The 25150-nt window shown below is 40.1% G+C and overlaps 1 protein-coding gene across 2 annotated transcripts in view; it reads right to left on the bottom strand.

The window, feature by feature from the left end:
* Nucleotides 1–11608: 11608 nt before the first annotated feature.
* PDK3 (pyruvate dehydrogenase kinase 3) overlaps nucleotides 11609–25150 on the bottom strand; it is a 62014-nt gene continuing 48472 nt past the window's right edge. For both annotated transcript variants that reach the window (XM_059834774.1, XM_059834717.1), the window contains exons 8-11: nucleotides 23913–24014; nucleotides 23192–23302; nucleotides 18135–18248; nucleotides 11609–17021 (exon numbers count right to left, since the gene is read on the bottom strand). In XM_059834774.1, coding sequence (XP_059690757.1) covers nucleotides 16878–17021; nucleotides 18135–18248; nucleotides 23192–23302; nucleotides 23913–24014 — 471 coding nt within the window. In that variant the 3' untranslated portion in view covers nucleotides 11609–16877. The remainder of the gene's footprint in view (nucleotides 17022–18134; nucleotides 18249–23191; nucleotides 23303–23912; nucleotides 24015–25150) is intronic.

The following is a 25150-nucleotide window of genomic DNA, read 5'->3' as shown; positions in this document are numbered from 1 at the left end:
ATCAAATCGCTCTCCCATGTTCCTAGTGCCTGAACAGCTACCTGATAACTTCTGTTTTGCTCCCTGGCTTTGCACTTCGGGGGCAAGAAAGTAAATGAAAAGACAGCCCTAGCTGGAATGTGGTGTTGTAGGAAATAGATAGTTTGAAGATGTTGGTGATTTTTACTGAATTCTAAAAAACACACATGGGATCGCAAGGCCTTGGGACATGGCCTCCTAGGAAACCCTGCTGCTCCCTGCGACGTATCACCAAACAATGAGCACAACAGTGCTGCTGTCCTCACATGCTACTTAGCCTGTTATACAACTTTCTCAAACTCTAAACAAGATGTGTTCACAGACAACCTGCCTCCGCAGGGGTCCCGAGGCCATTCGTCTAACCTAACATGGAGAAAAAGTTGGAAAAAACAATGGAAACCTTTTAAATAGGATTAGGCATGGGGATTTTCTTTCTCTTTCTGTGACACCCGTACAGCTCCAAGCAGAACCACAGAAAGGGTAGCACGAGTGAAGATTTCCCCTTTTCTCGATGCACTAGCTGATCTCCTTCCAGCTTGGCAAAGCCAGACCTGCCTGATGTCCGGCTCCACCATTCAGTCCCGCAGCTGGCACCTGGTGAGGTGGCTGCAGACTTGCAGGATTTCTGTGCATGGGGGACCCCCAGCCCCCAAGGCTGCCCTGCCTCAGCTCAGAAGGCCGCAGGAAACACCCAGCCCACATCACTGTGGTAGGGCTGCAAAGCAACAATGCAGTTTTGCTCCCAGGCTTGCCTGGCGCAGCCCGCCTCAGTGCAGGGGCACGTTCGAGGCTCTCCAGCCCAGCACCAGCTTTGGTGCCAGGCCAGCAAGGTAAAGGGTGCCATGGCCTGCGTGTCCCACCAGCAGCCTGCCAGGCACAGACCTCCGGCAAGCCTGGGCAGGGGGTCACAGCGGTGAAATCGCCACTGTGCCACTGCTCCCTGGAGTTGCAAACCCATCAGGACAGGCAGGCTGCTGTGGGCAGCACCCATCAGCACTTTGCTGGTTCCCTGCGCAGGCAGCACAGGAGACACTGGGAGAGGGAGGGCTCTGAGCAGCTCTTGGAATAACAAACTGTGAAGGAACAAGACACCCGAGTACTTGAGCACAGGGGCTGGTAGTACCTGGTGGCAGCAGTCCCCCCCAGGCTACCATCTTTACCTCGCTGAGTGACCTAGTAGGTAAACTCCTTTCACTGGTTCCCTTCCAGATACTTTTCCAGGCAGGTGAATTACAGACCCTTGTACCAGGCACCAAATTAGCCCGCACTCTGTTCATTCCCTACAGCTTTCATCCCCCCGCCCCCCACAGGGTAACCTATTTTTCTTTGGGTACACTTTGCCAGACACTTCTCTGACTACCATAAGACTGAGTACATAATATCTCGTGGCATGCTTTGTCCTCTGGAGTCAAGCTAGTTCCTTCTTCACAGAGCTGCAAAAAAAGATGAGCAGGGAATAGGGTGAACTACCGCTTTCACTACAAAGGGCAAGGGGAGAGCCACAGCTAGTTCAGCTGCCACCAGCTGTGTGCCCGATGGGACGATGCAATTAAGACTTTTCTCAGCCTTAGGCAACCTGTTACTGTAATTTCATACCTGGGATGCACTTGTTAGTTTTTCTGATCCTTTGCAAGTCTTAAGTCTTCCCATCACAAACCACTCCTCCACCACAGGAACCATCTGCTCTCTACTGGTGCTGTTTATACGACGAGCCATGTCCAATGCAATGGAGGTGGGCAGGTTTTTGTTGTTCTTGGCTGTTACCGTTTGGTTTTTGTTTTAATTTCATAGCGCTTACTGTTCAGTGGCTTGAGTGGAAGACAGCACCACGACTTGTAAATAGGAACTGGAGAAAAACTCACCAGTGACCTCTTCTTAACAGAAGCTGTTTGATCTCAGAGTCACAGGTGGCTACCCAGCGACAAAGCCATATACTGTACCAGACATCCTTTCACATTTAGGATATCAATAAGCTGAAGCCTTTTGCCCTGCGGGTACAGACACCAATATCCATGTGCTGTCTCCAGCAAACTAGAACCTCATTGTCTCTGGACACGTAGAGGGCAATTTTGCACTTCTGAGTCATGGTTGGGTTTTATTTTTCATGAGTATTGCTTTAATTCAGTCCTATTTATCAGCCAAGCTCCACATGAAAAATAAACAGTGTACAACAGATACTGCTGCCTCTCACCTTCATTTTATAGCACCTTTGGCCACATAAACACAACCCCCAGCACAAGACCCACTGATAGCACAGAGCCTGTTACCCCCATCCTTTGTGCCCCAGGGCTTTACACCCCCGCGGATGCCACTAAAGCAGCCTCTCCAACCTGTCCAAGTTCCTGCTGCTCTCCACTCTGACAGGATCACCTCTCTCTTCGCTTTCATCTACATTTTTCTGGCTGCAAGGTAGAGGTGGGGAAACGCTGCCTCAGCTGGCAAGGCGCAGCATTAGACATCAGCAAGTTTGAGACCTCCCCTACCCTCTGCCGCGGCGCAGTGGAATCAGGAGCCACTATTTTAATTCTTACTTCTAAGTGGAAGAAAAAGGCAGTGCTTTTGCAACCATCCTCTTTCTGCTTCTGAAAACCATCCCCAGCAGCAGCAGCCGTGATGCTCTTGTGTGTGCCAACATGGTCTGCAGCTGTGCCAGGTTTATGCAGAACTCCAGCAGCAAACTTTAGCCGCAGGGTAGAACTCCTGACACTGTCCTTTGGACTTGACTCTCCCTCCAGCTAAGTCAGTCTGATGCCTGAATGTTCCTGCTGCACTCTTTCCATTTTGTCCTTTCTGTAAGAAAGGAGTTCTTCCTGCAGCAGCTTTAGAAAAGATTTTTTTATTTATTATCAGTCCTGCCTCAGGCAGGGAGAAGCTGAACCAGCAGACGGGGGCTTAGGACTTCTCAGCTAAGGTATTTTTAATTATGGAATAATAACAAATTTCAAAGTCATTCAGCATGGCAGAGAAACTATTTAAAGGCACAGCATCCACACCAAAATGCTCCCTGATAACACAAGCTTTATCACTTCAGAAGGATTTGGGGCTGTTTTGAGCAGTGTCTTGCATCCCGTGGGAGATACGAGACATCCTTGTATGCTCCCAGGACCAGGACAGTCAGCCCAGCTGCAGTCCCCCTTCTCTTTTGCCACTGAGCTGCCTCCACAGCCCCATGGAGAGGAACCACATCTGACTGATGCCTCCCCACAATCTCACTGGCTTGTAGGTGCCAGTTCTGTGCACCCGACAGCGCTCTGGGAAGGGACAACAGGGAACCTTGTTCACATGGGCCTGATCTAAACCCAGGGACATCAGCCATCACCGAGTCGGGCCCTCCCAGGCAAGGTGACACAAAGCAAGAGCTGCAGCACCCTGTGGGAGTGTCTCCCTCTAATACAAGCATGCACTGAGTTAAATTTGGAACAAACTTTAAATCCAGTAGTCTGAACTGAAAAGCATTTTCAATTTTTTAACTGGGATTTAATTGCACCACAGAAACACTGAAAACACTAGCAAAGAGCATGACTGGAAGCAGTCAGAAAGTCTCTGCTGTAGGTTCATACGAGTTTATATAAAACAGGTAGGAGGATGTTTGAAATGTGGCTGCAGGAGCAGAGATTTTCTGCAGGGCAAGGCAGAGCTCTTCTGCCAGCGCTTGTGAAACATCTGCAGTACTTCCTTAGTTTTAGATCTGTCCGTCATTTAGGCATGAAATACAACATTGTGTAAGCTCACTCATAGGGATGATTTAACTCACAGGGCTCAGAAAAGATAAACATTTAAAAAACAGATTATCATTTTTGTGTGTAATAAAAATTATTTCCAAATACTGTAAGGACAGAATTCTCAAAAGAAAGAAAATATTTCAATAGCACAAAGCAGTACTGACAGCTGGAAGTTAGACAAAGTTAACAACAGGAAATAGGCATTTCAAATAAAGCCACAAGAACACTAGTGCTTTCTCATGAAGAGGAATCCTGATTTCCTAAGCAGGCCAGCTCAGAGCTAGGAACACTTATTGAGGAGGAGATGGCTGTAATAAATCCCCAGCATTGGCCATTCTGATCTCTCCTGAACGCTGCTGCTGATCCTCTCCTTGTCTGCTTACCTTTCTCTTTTAGGTCTAAAAGTCATCCTGACGGACCTGCTGCTATTCACTTTCACCTTCTCTCCCTGAAATAAAAGGTGGAGGCAATTCTGGTCTGGAGGCAGGACAGGCTTCACGCCTTCTTCAGCTAGCGGCCACAGACATACACGGGAAGAGTATCTACGAGATGACTAAAACAGCTCTAGAGCCCAACATCAGTGGCAGATCCTGTACCTCCTTCCCCACTCCGAACCCTTCACTAAACAAGGTGAAGCTGTTTAAATTCCCCTCAGCTTGTGGCTTTGCTTCCTCAACTGCAATCCTTGCTTTTCCACTCCAAAATCTCAGGGGAATGACTTTTGCCAACAGAAGCCACTTCGTGGGTCTCCGGTGCCACATCCCCGTGAGCGCACGCCCTGGGAAGCCGGGTCCTTGCCATGTAGACCCCAGCCTGAGGTCAGAGGAGATTCTTGTTTCGGTGCAGGGCAAACCCCCTCGGGAACAAGAAGGTCCCCTGAATCACCACAAGGCTTGGCAACTCAGCTCAGCAGGAAGGAACGGTTTGACACTGCATCAAATTTGCTTGTAAAAAAAGGGTAATAATAAACCATCATGGGAAAAAAGTCCTATATAATCGCACATAATTAAGCAGCAGTTTCACTTAAGCCTGGTGCAGACCTCTGACTTCCTCCTAAAAGAGAGCTGAAAATGGACCAGAAAACGGACCTAGGGCTTTGCCTCTTGTGTGGAGACCCTTTCAGGCAGCCAGCTATCTTAAGGACTCCTGTTCCGATCTTATTTTGAAGAGGTATTTTTTTCCTCTCAAAAATACCACACGTGTTCCTCAAGCATGCGCACACAGGTATTTTCTGCCCTTCTCTTTCCGAAGGGAAGGCCCTTTCCTGGTGGGTGAAAGGTGGCATTAGCATTTCCAATCTGAATGGAAATCAAGGCCACCGCCTCACAGCTCCACCTGAGGGAGCGGAGACAGATGCAGAATGAAGTAAAAATAGCTAAGAGCCTTCAGAAATGCATCTTCGCTGTGCTAACTAGGGAATGTGGGACCAAGACTCCAGCAAGAATTGAGGTTCTTCCTATGACAAGTCACTCTGCTGATCTCCCAGCTGCATGCAGCAAGCTCCCATGTTAAAACCAGTTCCTCAAATAAAAGGCTTGAATTCCCCTGCTCCAGCAGTTATTCACGGCCAGTTTATGGTTGGGCCAATACATTTCTTCAGTTCAAACGTTCTTTAACACTTGGTATCTCCATCCCTTTTTATATATTCTCTCCAACAGCATCAATCATCATCAATCTCATCTTCAATGAGAAACCATGAACTGCAAGTTCATAAGCTAAGGCAGGCAGTTTTGCCTTTCACACAAACACAAGAGCCTGCTCCATATACTGGAGCATGGCAAAATATAATCTGAAGACAAACGGGCAAAACAAATTTGAGAGGGAAATTAAGCCCTTGAAACTATCACCTCCTTTAATCCCTCTCAAAAGGCAGTTTCACCCTATGAGAAGACAACTGTCCCCTAAAACGCTTTAAAGGTTACAGGGCTTGATCCCAAATTTCTCTGGTAATACTTCATGGTGTGTTCTATACAGGAAATACTGTATAGACTCTGTGGAGTCATCAGGGTTTTGAGTAGTTCCAACACCTTCCTCTCACAATTTTGGTAGCTCAGCTTTCCATTTACATTTGGGTTTTCGATAGAAGTCTCATCTCCATAGGCAGGGGGGGGATTCTTTTTGCTGCCCAGCAAACTATGTTAAATAATCACAGCACAGCAGTAAATTCCTGGAAGAGCCAAGACATGCATCAGAGGGGGGGACACCCCAAACCCGCACTCTACCCGATTCTCTGCCATTAACTGTGACTTCAACAAGCACGTGGGAAAGAAGCAGGATTCTCCCTTTTTCAAGCAGCCTGAAATTCCCTATCTACAGAGGACACACTCGCTGGTGCGGCAAAGCTCATGCTCAGAAACACGTCTGCGAGGGCAGGTGAACCAAGCTGTTTCAGGCCACAAACGGGTGCCCAGACCCTGAGCTGCTCCTCCTTTGCAGCAATGAGCCCACAGGCTCGAAGCAGCTCGGCAGGGTTGGCGGGTGCTATCTCAGTACATGGCTGGCAAGCGTGGCCCTCAGGGATCAAACGGTGCAGTAAACCCTAAACCCCTGTGATTGACTTCTCCTATTTGCAGAAAGGATGCAAACAAAACCTCTGACTAGGGAAAGCTGGGGATCCAGGAATCTGAAGACTTTTTGGCTTTTTTGTTTTTAAATGACTGTGGTAAACAGAGCGATAATACGTTTGCAAGGCACAGTTTTCACATTCACAAAACCTAGCAATAAATTAATTTTTTAAATCTTTACCAGGACTAATCAAGAAAAAAATGGTCCATTATCTCAAAACAATTATTCCTGTGCCTAAGCATACAAAGACAGGAACACTCAAAAGGGAAAATCCCACATGGCGGCACTGACCAGGCTGCAGGCACACGTCAAGTCTCACACGTATTTCAAATTCTAGAAACAGCTTTGCTACAATAAATTACGGCTTCTTCAGCACATTGTGGTACTTTTTAACCCTATTCTATGATTCTCTAATCATACTTTTCTACAAACAAACCTTGGTTTTCTGTAAAATAAAGTAACTGAACTGCAAAGCCATCATCCACTTAGGAAAAGTAGATTAATTATAACCTGCTCTTTGCAAGTGATTAGCTTTGAATACCAACAGGGTTGCATTATTTTAAGGTACTACATGCCATGCTAGTCTCTAGCTTTTTCATTTCAAAACTGATGCATAAAAACAGTAGGAACCCAGCTACTTTGCCATACTTAAGATATTTTGCATCATCAGTTTAAAAGTTAACTAGCTTCACTCATTTAACTCGTGTCCTGAGCTTGCACCGCTACAATACATGATTAAAAGCCAAACATCAAAACAAAATATGAAACTATTCCGTAGAGAAAATTTCTGTAAAATTTGCAGGTTCCAAACTAAACATTAACCCAAACAGCACAGCAAACATCTTGGGTGGTTTATTTTTTTTCTTTCACTCCCCCGCCAAGAGAACCTTTTCTTCAAACCACCCCACAGTACGTATTTGTATCACAGACAGAGAGAGAACATGGAGAGCCATCAGAAAACACCAGCAAGTTCACAGTCTGTATCTTTTAAAGAAATGCAAGAAAAAATAACGTCATGAGGTCAAGCACCTCTATTCTGACGCCTTTCAACTTCCCAGTTTCTGGAAATTCAAGTCAATTTGTCCTTAAGAACATAGAAATAAACTACATAGAAGCTAATTAAAATGCAGTTAGCCATTATGCAAAGAGTGGTGGTACTATCATGCCATCCATCCGCAGAATTGACTTCACCCGTTAACTGAATGCAATTATATCTACAGGGAACTGCCCAAGGTGATAATTTTGCATGTTTTACCCAACTGCTCAACTGTTTATCGAGAAACAAAAAGTTAGAGATTAATTATATATTTGAGCACTGACAGCTGTGTATCAAGCACCTTGATAAAATACCTTCATATGCCATTAAAAAAAAAATCTAGAAACTTCAGTTCTCTTGCTGTAAAACCTGACGTTTATCAAGCATTCTCCATAATTAAGTGCAGAGTAACAGCTAGACAAATGTATTTAAATATACCAGAACAAAGCATAACTCCAACCTCTTCATCCATCGCAAATGGCTGTTTGTAAAGCTGGTAAACTTGTACATTATAAGGTACAGGACCTGGCCATTTTACTTAGTGCATAATGTAGCAGGCAGTTTTCAAGCATACTGCATCGTACTGCCAATGGGCACCCACGTACTGAAGCGGGCACCCATATCTGAAAATAAAAAAGAAAAGAATATTGTTTCCCTGGTGGTAAAACTTAACCTTTAGTCCACCAACATCTAGAGACATAGAAACTACTACACAGCCATGGCTCATGCGCACACAAAAACACAGGTTCCTTTACCTGAATGCAAACCTAATCATTGTCCTCCACAGCCCCAAGGATTGTTTCAAGTATTCTTATGTCTGTGAAGAGATTTATTATCATAAGAGTAAAGAGCAAAGCTAAACAGGCAAGGAAGGTGCTCATAGACCGCATGGCAGAAGCCATGCACACCACCAACGACCTCAGGTCTGCTTGGATGGCTCCTACATTTTAACGACTTGCATCTCACAACAGTGTGAGCTGGCATCAGTTTCCATAACCACAAGAAAATTTTAATGAAGCTGTCCTTTGAATGCTTTCTAACACCAAAACACAGATCAACATGCGACCTTGCTAACTGGCAGAACTGAAGCCTTCTTCTGAAAAGTCTTAAATCAGCATATTTACAGGCACCTGCTCATTTATTAATTTCAGGGAAAGAATCCAGTGGCAGACCAAGAATGAAAATCATTTTGCAACTTTCAAATCAAGTCTCCTGGTTGCACGCCAGTAGAAGCAAAGTGACATGCCTGTTGCCTTTGGACCAGGAGACAGAAAGGGTGATGGTTTGGGCCAAAGACATAACAAATTATCCAAGTCACTAGATGGAGAAGCATTTTCAGATTGCTGTAACAAGTTTTCTGAATAGCTGATGCTCTTAGACAAAATACAGCAGGCATTATTTACTAAACTCACTTAATTTTACTCTTACTACTAGAGGAGATGGCACAAAAGCTAGAAGTAAAAACAGCCTCAGAGTTAGATGATGAATATAAACTAATCTGACAAAAAAGTGTTTAATTCTTCCTATTAAGCATGCCTGACATGTTTTGTATGCCTGACTACATTTAAAAACTGTCTACTGCAAGATTTCTGTTTCCACTGAAAGTAACAAATTTAAGTACTGAATGAGTCTACAACAGTCTAAATGAGACATGAATGTATGACTGATCCCTTATGACAAATTGTTCTCCCACATAAGCCTGTGTCCTAGAGCCATAAATCTTCATTATACTACTGCTGCTGCAACTAGTTGCTTCCCATTGTACAGACAGCTACTGTCAAATATTACGCGGTACCTGCGGACAGATTTTGCAATTTTGAGCTACTTAATTAACCACTCAGCTCCTGTGAATATCCTATCACGGCAAATGGTAAGCAGCGAGAAAGTAAGACGCACAGATTTCTTCTCATCTGAAGTTTTAAAATAAATTCTTCATCAGAAGGAAAACTTAGATCTCAGTTCTAGCATAATTCTGACCAACTGGAGCCTCATTTATTACTTAATAAGAAAGTTAAAGAGTCAAGAAATCTGGGTCTCCAGGCATTTTCCTGCTTTGGAATTGCCTGGTAACAAACTTTGGTTTTCATTTTCTTGAATAAGTTACGAACACATCTAAAACTTTAAAGGTAGAAGCCTTGGGTGTTATTTTATAACAGGCTTTTCAAACATCAATTATAATCCAGGAAATTTTAGCTTTAGGGAAACTTATATAGCAGAAAAAACGCAAATCCAAACCAAAGAAAACAATGTGTGGTGATAAATGGTGCTGATGTACCCAGATCAATTGGATAGCCGAGTTTCAGAAATCCCCAATAACTCACTTCTGGTTCTAAACTGCTGTAGGAGCTTCTGTCAGGAAGTCAAAAACTCCAGGAAGCAAGGATGCATTAGGCAATCCTTAATACTACTGAACATTAAAGGAAGCGTCACACTCCACAGAAATATTATGAAGTGGCTAAAACTGTAGGCTTCATCTCTACTGACTTCAGAAGAAGCGTCAGCACTGCCAAAATAGATAGCTCAATCCCTGCCTTCAGCATCTCACTGAATTTGGTCACCCTCAATCAGGTATTTCTGCTAACCAGCAGTCTGAAGTGCTGTGAAGCTGTGCTCCTACCACAGTAACGATGATTCAAGGGCTTAAATGCTCCCTTCTGTAACATGCATTGATATATTAAGCCAATAAATTAAATCAATAAATTATTAAGTCTTGATCAACAGTAAGGGCTATAAAACCAAAGACAAAAAACCCCATACACATATATCGCAAAATGGTTAACGAAATCACAACATTCTAGCTAAATTTGAGCAAAGTTTGAAACACACATGGCGTACAGACAGTACCAAAATTAAACTCTTAGGTTTTGCTAATGCTAACACCTTTTCTGCTTATAAACCTGTGTGTTCCCTCAAAACCAAGAATTTGGAGAACATGAATGAAACTCGTTTATTGAAATATTACTGCCATTTGAAAAGATGAAAAGTTCTCAGTCGCCAAGTAAGTTTAACCTATTACTATTTCAACTTAACGCTCTTAAACTACAACCATTTCTAGATTCCTCTATGAAAGCGAGAAAAGGAGAATTTGAGGTTCTTGCCAGACTTTCTATTTTAGGCAGTTATTCAGAAACAGCCATTTCTAAGAGGCCTGAACTTTTCGTACCTCAACATTCTGAGTAAGAGCAATGAATGCTAGTTAAAAAGAGAAAGTAAAACAAGAGTCACTAGGTTAACCCAATTTTCTCAGACTACAGAAGAGAAAAATCAGGTTTTATCCCAAAATACTTTAGGGTACACATTGCCACCTATGCCTCCTCCCTTCCCCGCCCTGCCCCACCCTCAGCTACAAACCTATAGAAACCAGGGAGCTTATCTGTATAGAAAAAGGAATAACATAGAAAAAATATTTGCAGAAGTGATGGACCCAGAGTAATTTCTGTAGTGACCAGTTTTTCAAGAAGCCACTCTCCCACAGATGGAGAACTTCTGCAGTTCCATTATTTCATAGGAAGAGACTATTGTAGAAAGAGACTATTCTGTAGAAAGATTTACAATTAGCAAAAATATTGTTATATTTCAATTTTTCCCACTCAAATCAAGTACAATTTTATTTTCCATACAACTGCTGTCTTGGTAAATATGTTGATATCAGGTCCTTGGCATAACAGCAAAATCAAGAATTGTGAAGTTCAGCTATGTCAGCACGTGATTTTATCTTTTTAAGAACAAATCAAGTCTTGTGCCACAAGTATCACTGAAAAGTAACTTCAGAATGAAAACTAGAGTTTCTTGTGAAAATAAGCATTTCATAAAGATTCACATCTGACAGGAATAAAACAAACTTATGAAAGACTTTAAAAGCTTTAAAGTCTTAAAATCTACCTGGAAATCTGATACAAACCAGATCAGATTAAATGTACCTGAAAATTCATAGTAATACAATATGGAAGCCACTGCATTTTTATGTATTTCTAGAACCATCTTAACAAAAAAAAACTATGCTTGCGATATTAACAATAAATCTCATGGGGGGGAGGGAAATGGACATGGAAACACTCAAATGTATGTTTCCATAGAAGATTTCAAACTGCTTTGTGACAAAACAGCCAAGAAAAACACTTGCATCTAAAATTACTCTGAGCTCCCAACTGCAGCTCTCTGAGGGTGTCCCTCTGTAGGTATGTATAAGTTGACCTTGAGCTGCCAAACCACAAACTAAGCTCCATAGCGTGTGAAACCGAATCAGTCCCTTTAAAATGTCATCATGTAGCTTTTACATATTTTTATTTGTCAGCAACAGAAAGAATAAAGGAAAATAAGAGTATACAGAAATTATATACACAGGTATTGGACTAGAAACAATGCCAACACAAGTTACAGAAGACTCAAAATTAAAACATCACCAAGTAATCTCATGAAAAAATTAGCTTCGCACTGCTCCATTATAGGTTCAGTTGATTCAAATGATGCCACCTCAGAGGAAAGGCAACACGAGACCTCTTTCCCTCTTGGATGCCAGGTGCAACACAGGCCAGCTCACCAGTAAGAGTTCTGTCCCATAATCGATGCTGGGAACAAATTGACTTGATTTCCACCCACGTCAGAAACGCACACCATCAAACCCAGGACAAGTTTAGCACACTGTTAACAGTTCAGAGATGGCAGGTGTGAAACAGCTAGCAGGTCCCTCGCATAAGGATGGTCCTTGCTGAACAGCTGAGAGCACTGATAGTGCACCACTGGGAAACATGCCCTGCCACTGCCCGGTGTGATCTGCAGAGGGTATGAATTTCAAAGGACTGTCAATCTGGTGCCTCTCGGCAGTATTCAATTCAAAGGAAAAAATTTTACTAAAGCAATTAATACTAGTTTGACAATGTCAGAATTACCACAAACACATCAATCCTACTGATACTGCATAAAATAATCTCTAGATTTAAGAAACAAACAAGTTCTCTATGCCAATTTCTGAGATCTCCTAAGGCAACCTAATACGGCAATTAAAGCATGCGAACTTTAAATTTTCATGTTTATTTTTAATTTGAAAGCCACTTCAGTTACACAAATCTTCATTGTTTCAAATTCTTAAGTCATGATCCTGAGAACAGATTCATTTAAGTTGGATTACTCTCATACACTGCTTACTTGTGCAAGTATTTGCAAGATTCAGCCCTGAAGTCGCTACACAATTTATAACTATGTTCTTCATTTGTGAATAAACTCACCTTTGAACTCGGTAATACATCGTTCTGTCATGTGCCATCATATTCTCTTAAGTTCTACAAAAACACCTCTATATATATTAATTCATAGGCAGGTGAGTATGTCAGGAAGAAGAGAGGAAGAGCTATTAGAAACCACAGCATCCATACAGCAACCAAGGAAACATGCAAGGAAACTGAACACTGCACAATCGGACATGGTTATCCTCAAGAGATAAATACTAACAATAAACTTTTAAGCTGTTTTCTACAAAATTATTTCTATCAATCAAGACCACTTTGCAGCACCTAGCACATAAGGATCTAGAAGTGCTTATTGAAGGTGAGGCAGGGGGAAATTTCTTCTGTCAATGAGGTCAGGATTTCACCCTAAATACTGTTTGGTTGGAGGTGACTAGGAGATTGCACTACACTGAAAGACCAGTCTTGCTTACTTTTTGGAGAAAGTGAACAGCTGTTTCAAAGCAAATTCTACATGCCACTGAGGACAAAGAAAAGTATGTTATCCAGTCAGAGCAGCAAGTGCAGTTTACATAGCCAAAAAGTAGCTTGAGTTTTCCAAGAACACTACAATTAATATCCATATTCTTCACGCATGTGTCAAGGGACCTGCTCTAAACACTGCCCAAGAGGTAGCACAAACTGCAGCAGGACAAAGACTTTATCAGTACCATCCTAGGTCATCACAGTCAAGTACAGAGGCAAAGACTGTGCATTTGAGTTGTAAAAGAAGCATTTCATTATCTTCTGAATATTTCTCATTAAGTGCTGACTCTGAAAGATCCCTTGTTAGCCTCAAAACAAAGCCTAGAAAAGCAGGGAACACAAATACATACATGATTTGGAGAGACTTCAGTATCTATTAATATTAAACTAGGCAGGGGATTAATAGATTACATTCAAGACACATACACCAGAAAAATGCATACTGGACAAAAAAGTTAAACTATGTTACACTACAACACACAGAAGTTGTTTGTAAATTCCCAGGAATAATTGAGGAGCAAACATCTCTTGCTCAGTTTGTTTCTGTTAATCACTAAACACAACAGATACAAAGCATTTTCACTGAAAACATTTTTTTCTATTTGTGTGTCCTGTAACTCAAGACAAGCACTTGCAGTAACATTCGCAGGCTATACATCTGAAATCCACAAAAAAGAAATATACTTTTATATCATCTGAAAGTTTGGAATTAACAGCCCCAAGATATTAAAACAAATAGTTGACAGACTCCAATCAAAGGTAAAGTAACTGAAAAAAGATCAATATCTGTAGTTAAACTAGCCATATTAAAAACCCATCCACCCTCATTTTTCAGGCATACCCACTGAAAAACTCTTCTAATCGAAGGTCTGCTGCTGTTGTTTCCTAAGACAGTTTTCAGACTAATACCCCATGTAGAAACATGGCATGAGGACAATGAGCGAAGAACAATTTATGGCATACCTGGGATCTCCACTAAATCACAGACTGCTTAGACAAGGTTGGAGAGGAGAAAAGTTGCTTCTTGCTCACATTCACCATAATGCCCACGAACAGACCTTGGGAAATGTAAAGAAAATGCATTCCTTGTGCTCCACCTTCCTGCTTTGAGCTGTTCATACATGCTCAGGGTTCTTGGAAATGGGTGCCATTTCAGGGGACTTCAGTTTTCAGACACTAGAGCACCTCAGTCCTGAAAGCCAGCCAGTTGTTTTTGTGAATAAAGAAGTGAAATTACTAATATACCATAACATCCTCCATGGTATCTTCAGCTTTCATTCATTAACTCCCATGGTTTATAGTCACTTCATGACAACAAGTTCAATATGCCCGCATCCTTTCTTTTCTTTCTGTTCCCCCTCCTCTTCATGTATAAGGAGACAGCCAAAAAGAAGCACCAGGTCAGGATTTACTACTTCAAAATACAATTTCTAAGGAAAGCTGAAACTCAGCTTCTTACACAAACTATCTTATTCCTTGGAATGTTTTAGGTAATGTTCTAGGAAAAACTGATCACACGCAACTGGGAAAATATTAGTTTCATCACAAATTTCTATTTTTAAGCAAGACCTCCTCTGCGATTACTAGAAAACATACACAACTGGAAATGAATTTAAAAAACAGTAAGAAGTTATGGGCGAGGCCAGAAGTTAAGTGACTAAATTTTAGTAGATGTGACTTCCAACTGGTGTTTCAGTCAAGCTATTACTCTGAATTCACCCCAGCAGCATAGCTGTATCACTTGAATAGCAATTTGCCTTCTCTGCAGCAGTGCCTGCAGTAATGGGAAATTATTGTTCTGGAGGCCACACGCGTTACACCCTCACTGTGCCAGGTAAAGATCCCCTAGCCAGGGTTAAACAAGTCCGGTTTGGGAACAGAAGAGGACGGCCCCATCGGCACACTCCCTCTCCCTACCTGCTGGCAGAGGGAGCTCAGAAGGGCACCGCTTGCCAGCTAACAAGTCAGCCAGCCTTCAGCGGCTGTCCTGGCATCTCCACCTCTGAACAGTATGGCAGCACTACGCAGAAACGTGTATGAGAGAGTGTTAAAACAACCTGGCGCTCCTATGTGACTTATCTGTACAGTGTAGTCAAGCCCACAGAACCGCAAGCCCTGCAAACTCATGAACTATTCACATACAAATTCTTGAACTGACTGCAACAGGTAAGAGTAAGGGTTTGCAAGGTAAGGACTCCGACTCTTCAGAAATGGGGCTATACAAAGTTTATTGCTCAAAGCACTTTGTAATCCTTTGATGAAATGTGCTATGTAAGTGCAAAGTACTATCGTTAAGTCAAACTAAGTTTTTTTTAAAAAAATACCTAGGAATTTCTCAGCATTTCCCTGTTTACCTAAGAGATCAGTTCTTTATAAAAATAAATATTGGAAGGACTAAAGGGACAGTTCCCCCACAATTTTAGTAAACAAGTTTCATTTTTCCATGCTAAAATCTGCAATATCTTTCAAAAAATATCAAAACACCTAACTAAGATAAACTGAGGGTGCAGAGTTGCTTACAACTCATCTACTTATTCCCACGTCTAGGATACCACCAGAACTTCTAAATTTCAGAAATTTTCCTGAAAGGCCATGGTATCAGAAACGGTATTTGGCAAAGACTTGGTGAAGAACAGTTTCCTAATAGTCAGCAATAACCCTTACAATAAATTTAAGGGGAAAATACTTAGGTTTTTTCTCTTTGATTTTTTTTTTCCTTAAATAAGGTACCAGCTATGTTTTGTCCCTCCCATTTCTACGATATTTCCAGTTTCATGTATTTAGACCAAAGACACTTTCCAAAAGCTGGTGTACAATATCTTTATATACACTACAAATTCAGATTACCAGACTATAGTCAGACATTGAATATATAAATAACTTTGCAAACTATTTACAGGTTTTAAACTAATCAGGTTCCAAGCAACCAACACTCTTAAGGCAAATTCATCTGTATGACTGGCTGTCTGGCCTTTCAGCATTTCTCTCCCCTCCCCAACCTCCCCAAAATGAAAGGCAATAAACATGAAATTGAATTACGCCCTGCCCCTGTATTAACAGAATTTCTTGTATGGAGAGGTGATCTAACTACTTATGATCTTTCCTCAAAACAAGGAAAAAATGTATAAAAACGCACTTCTGTGTTTGCGTGTCAAGAAAATCATTAAGGTGCATACCTTAATGTGGAAGTGGAAGTCCCAATGTCTTATAACAACATAATCTTTGTATGCACTTGACAAATGGATTTGGAATTTGGGAAAAGCATCAGTTTAAAGCTGCACAACCTTTTTTTAGAACTATGCATTTATGAGCTCATTAGATATAAGATCTGAAGAGCTCAAAGGGATTTTCTGTAACAGATGACACTGTGCAATACAAAATGCAGCAAAGAGTGGATTTTCAAAGCGTATGTTTAACTACATCAGAATTTTTCTCTTACACTGTATTGCTGTGCAAGAGACTATTCACCATTTAAAGGGATTCTGCACGTCTTGCCAATCCTTATTTTGGAATAAAAATTGGCCATTTCAAACAGTATCTTTTTGTTACAACATTGTATTAAGTGCAATCACCGTGCAATCCCTTTTGTCAATGCATGACTGAAGCAACCAAGCATATTCTGGTGAAGTAGACAGGATTCACATACCAAACGTGCTTAGTGCCTTCCTTTAAGTCCCAATCATCACTTTGTTCTTAGTATTTTTCAATGCCCTGATTAGGTCTTTGTTTGGAAGTAATTAGCTATTGTGGTTTGAAGGATTTTGGAACAAAGCAGAGACTTTATACTGAATGCAGAGGTCATCTCCAACAGAGACAAAAGGTGGCAAATTATCGATTGGCTTTGTATTTAGAAGCATCCCTTGGTTCACTGCTAGGATTGCTCCAGTCATCTGCTTCAGGTGTGGTCTTGTAGTGTCGCCACGCTGACTTATTAAAAACGGGAAGTCTTTCAAATGATTCACTTGAAAGGGCCTATGGAAGAACAAAAACAATAGCAAGATATCATTAGAGATGCCAAGAGCAAGATGACACTCTGGGGAGTTCTACAGTTACAACTTTTGTATCGAACAAGTGTCTCAATTATCCAAGTGTTACACGTCACAACGCTATTTTGAAAATACTTTAGCTGTGACTAATCACTGTAGTCATAGTCAAAGTACTAGTCATAATAAAAGTTAAAAGAAAATAGTAACACTTTAAAGTATTTCCCTTCTTTCCAGGGAGTGGTGTCTACAAAGATAGCAAGAAAACAAAAGTTTTGGTCAAAAACATTTTAGGGAGATTTGTCATTGACACGGAGCAGACAGCTACTTAAACACTTCAATTCTCCAACAAACTTGGACTCTGTCAGCACACTGATCTGTGAGGACCGATCTAGTTCAGTCCATTAGCATGCCTTTTTCCTCTGAGAAAGGCCATACCTTTTTCCTCCACACATACGTGCACAGGATTAAACCCATGAGAAACTGAAGTTAGCACAGGATTCCACAACTCACTCACTACATACAGCAAGTCACAGTGACAAAGCTAAGTCAATGACCTGCACATGAGCTATACGCTATATTCTTTTAAATTCCCTGATGAAATTCAAGCAGTTAGTTTCAACCTTAAGCCCCTGAGTAGCCTGGGATCTCCCAAAAAACGACAACAGGATCAATACAGTCTGTTGCACAAAGGTCAAGAACTGCATAGAAAAAAAAAATGTACTAGTCAAGAGTTAGTCAATAGTCTTCTCAGTTTTATTGTGGTCAAAACTTTTAGAATCAAAAAGTATTAACCAAAATTATCTCTCATCACACCATTCTTTGAAAATTCAGCACTTACAATGGATTTACAAAATGCAAAGATCCAACACGTGACTGAAAAAAAAAAATCAAAGCAAACTAACTAGTATTAGTACTGGGTTAGTATTTATAACCTTGTTTTTTAGGATTCCGTGTAACTGATTTAGATAACATATAACAAAGATAGCAATTACAAATTTGAAAACATGTTAACGAGTGAAAAGAGAGAAAGGTCATTTATTCAGCCTGCTACAAAAAAATGGCACTGCATTACTAGCTTATAAAAGGGTCAAATTCATACCTTCAAATAAATTACAGCATCTGAACCAACACCCTCCATTGAGTAGAGTTTAAGGTCACCTTGAAAGTACCTAGCATACAGACGAGAAATTGGCAAGCCATAGCCAAATCCAGCCTACAAAAACAAGAAAACAAAAGGCAAAAGATGATGGACAGTTAAAAAAAATGCAACAGATCACTGCAATAATTTATAAAACAGAAGATACCTAAATATTAGATTTGCGTCAAATTACTTTTCAAGCTTTCTGTTATTACTCAGCCTACACTAAGTTGGTATTCAGCCTTCTGAGCAATCTCCTTTTTTCCTAGTCATAATTTTTTAGTTTAAGTACAGAAAAGGGAAAAAAAAAAATCGGAGTCTTTTGTTAGGACTACCTTGTCTATTTTGCATTTTCTCAAAGAGGCAGGTAGGTGTAACATACAGTACATGCTGCCTCCAATCATCAAAGCAAACTGATACTCTCTACTGCTTCCTCACTATGACTACCATTGCTATAATATTCCATTCTTCCTTTGGTAAATATCAGATTTTTGGCAGCATGTTTTTTCTCCCCCAAGCCTGGGATTATTATTCTCAAACACCTCCACACTTAGGAGACTACACAAGAAAGCCAGAGACAGCTGTTTACTTCATCTAGGTCACACTATTAAGTGATGGCTGATGCCATACTGCCATAGAGATCAGAAGACGACTGCGGAAGACTACATACAAAGCAATACAAGGCAAATAATCCTCACTGTTGTTTACCCATCTAACAAAAATCAGGATTCCACAGCACTGAATGATCTACTGAGGACGGAGACCCTGTACAGATCACACAATTTTCAAAGCATAACAGACTTGACAGGTACAAATTTTAGATTTTCGATTTACAATACTAATGTTCATAACCATAGCTGCAACAAGGTCAACATGTGGCACCTTTTCTAACCCACTCTTGTCATAAAAAGTTACAACAAAGCCAAGCCTCTCTCACTGCAGCCAGGGAGTAAGATTTTGGTCTACACATAGACTCTTTCAGATGACTGGGTATGTGCTGAGAATCACAGTGGCTGATTACTCACCACCCACCCGCCCCCAAATTTTCAGGACTATCCAGAGCAATCAAGGAAGGATTCCAGACACACAAGCATTTGAACGGAAGGATATACAAGGCAATGGAGTAATACAACTCTTCCATAAGGGTGGACTACAAGAACAATTAGACACCTAAAGTTTTCAGAAAACCAATAAACTCATTCCACTATAATATTTCTACACAGGTAACTTGACAGATAACTGAGAATCATGCCCTGAATCTTAAAAACAAAGCCCCAAAATGATACAAAAAAACATGAAGAAGGACTTGCGAGCATTATACATAGCTAATATGTGGTATCACTTTATAGGAAATCCCTTGAGGGAGGGGTGAACACTGAAGAATTTTGTACTACAGCATCTGTCACAAATTCTCTTGCTGTCATCTACTATCTCTACAGTATCTTTTGACCTCTTAGCCTTGTTTTTTACAGAAGTCTAAATTTAGTGATCTTAAATTGGTTAGAGTTGCTCACTCAGTTCTTCAGAGCAAAATGAGAAACAGAAATATCAAAGATGCCCTTTTCTACTCACACCGCTTGTCATAGTTATTAGTGTCCATTTCCACAGTTAAAACAGCTACTTAGCTGCACTTTTTCAAACAACGGTATGCTTTAAAAGTGTAATTTTCAAAGACTCCCATTAGAGACACATGCATCACTTTCAAACATGCGGTCTTAAAACCAGATGCATTTATTTCTCAACCTCAAAAAATGGAAGATATTTGACTGTCTTAGAAAGCGCTAAAAAAAATTCCAGAAGCTGAATTGTATCTTTTCTGGAGATCGGACAATAAATACACTACAGAAATTAAGAAGCTCAGCAACCGAAAGGCAAATTGTAGATATTATACACCCCCAGGAACAGCTCAAGTAAAGGGCGGTATCAAGCAATCCTGAAAACACATTATACTTTCCTCTCTCCAGAATTACACCTCCTTAAAACCCATGCCCAACTTCTGTTTGCTTCCTGCTCCTTCCAGAAAAATGTTTTTACGCTCTGTGCTAGCCCACATAATTATTCCATACTGCCCTCTTCCAAAAATTTCCTGTCAGTCTCTTCTCTACATTATCTTCAGGGTATTTTCCAAAACAGGTAACTTATAAGAAATATGAAGACCACAGATCCCAGATGAGTACCTTGTTAAAGCAAGACCTCACAAAAGCTCTATTTTGCAAAAGACAATTAAGAAGAAATTATTTCTACGTAGGTCTGTGCTTGACCTAGAGGACAGAATATAGTCAATATCTCAAGACACATCTGCCTTGAGAAGGGAAAGCTTTTTAGAGCCAATTTCTCATTAAATATTACAGTATCATACAAAAAGGAAATTACTGGATTTCTGCATTACTAGTGTCTACAAGTTTAATTAAACATAATTTAAGCCACGTTTCTCCCACTATAAACAAATGCTGCCAGAAAGAGAATCATTAAATTCTCTAAGAAAACCTAGTTATCATTAAAACTTACCACGTGTTCCTAACATTTTTTCCACTATGTGTACAGCAGTACAGATGAACACAAGACCTGCTAGAATCCAAATGCTGCCATGGTAACAAGGTTTCTCAGCAGTTTTTAAATAACGTTTGCAGTGACACTGAGAAAGAATTTTCACTAATCAACAAAAAGATCCCTCTCTTCCACTCCCCAAGTCCATGAGTGTTTCATAAACTAGACAGTGGATCATATAAGAAGGGGAGGGAGTGTTGGAACAGAAAAATACGTGTATTTACACCGCACTGCAATTTAGTTTAGAATATTATCTAAGTCAAGAATGACACAAGCACAGATCTACCTACCTTCTGGAGGACTGTAATTCTTAAGTGGTTTGGTCTTTGGCACTAAGCAATAAAGAAACTCTCCTTCTATAGGGACTTCGAAGAGGATTTATGCGTAACCTTTCTGCTGAAGGAGTTTTATTTCTAGACTGACATACAAGGTATAGCATAATTGTTTTTATAACTGGATCTGGGTCATAATACATAACATCTCAAGCTTCACTGCTAAGTCCTTTTTCCTCTTAGTGGAAAGATATGCCACTGACTCCCTGTTCTTGACTTTTCTCTTTCTGCACACACATATAAATAACAGAGCTTAACAACTCTTTGTGACATTCAGTCATGTACAGGCATCAGTCAGACTCACAGGGCAAATGCTGCCAGGTTCACAAGAGAGGGGGATACTTTGCAGGTCTGACTACAGTGACATATAGACTGAAGAGGAAAACAAGGCCTGAAATGGGTACAGTAGAAGAATACTAAGTATAAATGCCACAGAATCAAAGTAAGCAGTCTTGAAGATGAGGAAATAAACACAGGAACGCATTGCTGAAGATGCACGGGGGGAAAAAAAAAGTGTTAATCCTGAAATGAACACATTTTACAATCAGAGAGCCACAAAGGAAGAGACATTAACAGTCAATACAACTGGTAATCAAGGTATAAGTTTATAATGAGAACAAGTTTCAGGAAATCCTTGTAGGCCGATATAGTAAATTGCTGATCAAAAGTGAGACAGAACAAAGGTAGAATATGAGTCAATAAAGATTCTACCATTCTTGACAAAGAAAAAAGTTTATGTTTGAATGAAGGCCTGTTCCCTATCACTCATCCCATTCAAGAAGATCTGCTACGAAAAAGCGAAAGTTTGAAACATATTACTAAGATGTATTTGTAGAGGTAGGAGCTGTGAAGGATTAATATCAAGTCAATGCAGATACAGAACTGGGTTTCCTATCTACCACGGTGGCATCAAACACTGGTGAAAACAATGCAATACACTTATGTGCCACAACATTATGAACTGTGGACTAAGACAGTACCATAAAAAACTTTCTGTTAAAAATCAAAAAGGAAATTTATTATCTCTGAACCACTCCGAACTGGTTTCACCCTCAGCTCACTGTTAATTATTTTATACCAGAAATAGTCACATACTCTCTGCGCCACATTTTATTACCTGCCTGAAGGCACTTCAAGCACAGAAGTATCAGCAGGGAAAAAAAAAAAAAAATCACTTAAGAACATGCTAGATGAGAGTGTTCCTAAACAGGGGAAAGAAATTTCTCAAAGAATCAGCTTTTTCCTCAACACACTTGAAGATAAAGGATTGCATCAGAAGCAATAGAGAACAAGGATGAGAAGAGGCAAGTATACAGTATCAGTATTAATCCACTTATTGAAAGCCAGTCAAATGGAACAATAGCTATATAATTTTTATAACAATGAGCCAATATGTAATTTAATAAAATAATTTAGAAATAATAATTTAATTTTACTAATAATTTAGAAAATCATGCTTGCTAAAAAAATCTATGCATTCAACACTGAAATAATTCCCTGCATAGAAGAAACCATGCGGAAGTTTTGTTTGTTTGAAATCTGACCCTGATACATCTCAGAAGGGACTACCACATGAGATGTTTCCAACTGAAGAGAAATACACCAAAAGTGTTCATATCACATGCAGGTTTGTAAATTTTTTTTTAATTGTGTTTTTACAGTTCATAACTTATATAAAAATAATTTTCAAAGTTCAATATAGGCTTGTGCATTACCAGGAGGTGTTTCTCAAGTGCTATAATTCTGACAGTGTGCTCACCTTTTCAATATATTTTTTATAGGAAACTTAGATAAACAGTAATTTACACACCAAAGAGGAGCTCATTATGTTATGTCATCCAACTTCTCAGTAACACAGCACTAAAAAAACCTGTCCATTAACCTGTGAAAATATCCTGCTTATGCAGACATGCTTGTTTCCAAGAATATAATGTCAAGACAAAGAAAAGCAATTTTCTGTTCCAAAGACTAAGTGATGGTAACAAAACCCATTTTCTCCTGATATGTTTTACCTGCATAGAATTGCTAATAATAAACAATTTCTTCAATGGAAAACCTGATCCAGTAGATTGCAGTGAAGGAAAATGTACAACCAGAGTAGTGCAAAGGGACATTTAAATACATATTCCAATTGCTTACCAAAGGCACAGCTCTCGAGGGCTCCAAACTAGGCCTGGGTGCTGTTGAGTACATGTAGTTAAACAATCTGTCTATTTTTCTTAAAGGTACACCTCCACCTTGATCACTTATCTAAGTAATGAAAAGTTAAAGAGTTTTAAACATTATGTTCTGAAAAAACCTGCAAAACTCAAGCAGCATTATCTAAATGACTAGAAATATTAAAGGAGCGGCTAAGCACTTTGGGTTTGTCTAGTTTGGAAAAAAGGAGGCTGAGGGATGACCTCATTGTGCTCTACAGCTTCCTGAGGAGGGGAAGTGGAGAGGGAGGTGCTGATCTCTTCTGCCTGGTATCCAGTGCTAGGATGCATGGGAATGGTTCAAAGCTCCACCAGGGGAGGTTCGGACTGGACATTAGGAAGCATTTCTTTACTGAGAGGGTGGTCAAACACTGGAACAGGCTTCCTAGAGAGGTGGTCAATGCCCCATGCCTGTCAGCATTTAAGAGGCATTTGGACAATGCCTTTAATAACATGCTTTAACTTTTGGTCAGTCTTGAAGTGGTCAGGCAGTTGGACTAGGTGATCCTTGCAGGTCTCTTCCAAATGAAAAAATTCTATTCTAATGAATATGAAGCAAGTGTCAGAAGTGATACAGTAATTAATTTCTGTTTTCAAATTACAAGTCATACTATTCTAAACCTAGCAGGTTTGTAAGCTGCATACTATTTTTAGGCATTTACCTTAATAGATAGATCTTCTTTCCCCAAAGTGACTAAGGTTTTGATCGATGGATAGCCTTCTCTCTTACCTTCATGCAATTCCACTGTAGCTCTCATTGAATTCTGAAGAAAAAAAAAAGTGTCTTTGATTCTAACTTTGCCATATACGCTTTTTGTGACAATTTAGAACTTGCATTTATTTTGCTGAATCTAGGTACTTTGTCCTACATTTGTATACAAGACAGAAAAGGCCTTTAAAAGAAATTCAAGAAGCACTTCCAACTGTCTAGTTAGACTTTTACATCAGAACTCCACTATACATACTTTTATCTATTCAATATACAGTCAGAGAACATGAAGAATTTTTTTTTTCTGTGTGAAATCAAGTAATTATATAAGGGATGACAACATCCTTCACCTCCACCTTGCAGAACACCAATAGTGGTATTCACCACAGAGAATAAGCTTTGATTTTCTCAGCCTGGGTCACGTAATTGCTAAGGCCCGGGTCACATAATTGCTAAGTTACCATCTATCAATCTGACTTTATCATATCTATTAACAGAGTTTCCACTGCCAGTCCGTCACAGATTACCATTACCTACAGCTACAACTTACTGATTTCATACTGTTTCATGACTTGTACCAAAACATACCTACAAGTAGTGTACAAATTCTCACTTGTTCTGCCCTAAAACTAATGAACATACTTGACAAATGTCAGAAATCAAACCCAAAATACCACTATTTAGGAAAAGTTTCTCTCTGACCAAATGCATTTTTTCCCCTGAATTTCTAGTGTTCAATTGCACCACCTAGAGACCACCTATCTTATTTGAAAACATATAGTAGCTCTCACATGTTCCATTTTCACTGTTGTTCCAATTATTCAGAAAACACAAATAGAAACAAAATAAAGCATGCCATTTACACTATTCAAAGACATATGGGCTCTTTCCACAAAAAACAGAAGACACTGATCCTAACCAGTCCTCAAATATGCAATAAAGAAGCAAGCTTATGAAAATTGCAAGGTAATGAATCATTGCAAAAACAGACTATCATGAGTCTTAAGTTAATCAGCTGCAAAAGCACAAAAGAAGTGGGGAAACAGAAAATTTTTTAAGTACACAAGGGCATAAGAGAGGGCTGTAAGCCTAGCTTTTAACAGTTTCAAACCCTCTTCAATTGTTTAAGACTAAGCTTAAAAAAGGAAAACTGAAATAACATTTAAGAGCTGTAACTGAAAAGAATCTCCA

This window comes from Gavia stellata, chromosome 1 (genome assembly GCF_030936135.1).
Source record: "Gavia stellata isolate bGavSte3 chromosome 1, bGavSte3.hap2, whole genome shotgun sequence".
NCBI lineage: Eukaryota > Metazoa > Chordata > Aves > Gaviiformes > Gaviidae > Gavia > Gavia stellata.
The sequence above is the reverse complement of the archived record's forward strand: the minus strand, read 5'-3'. Positions and strand labels throughout refer to the sequence as shown.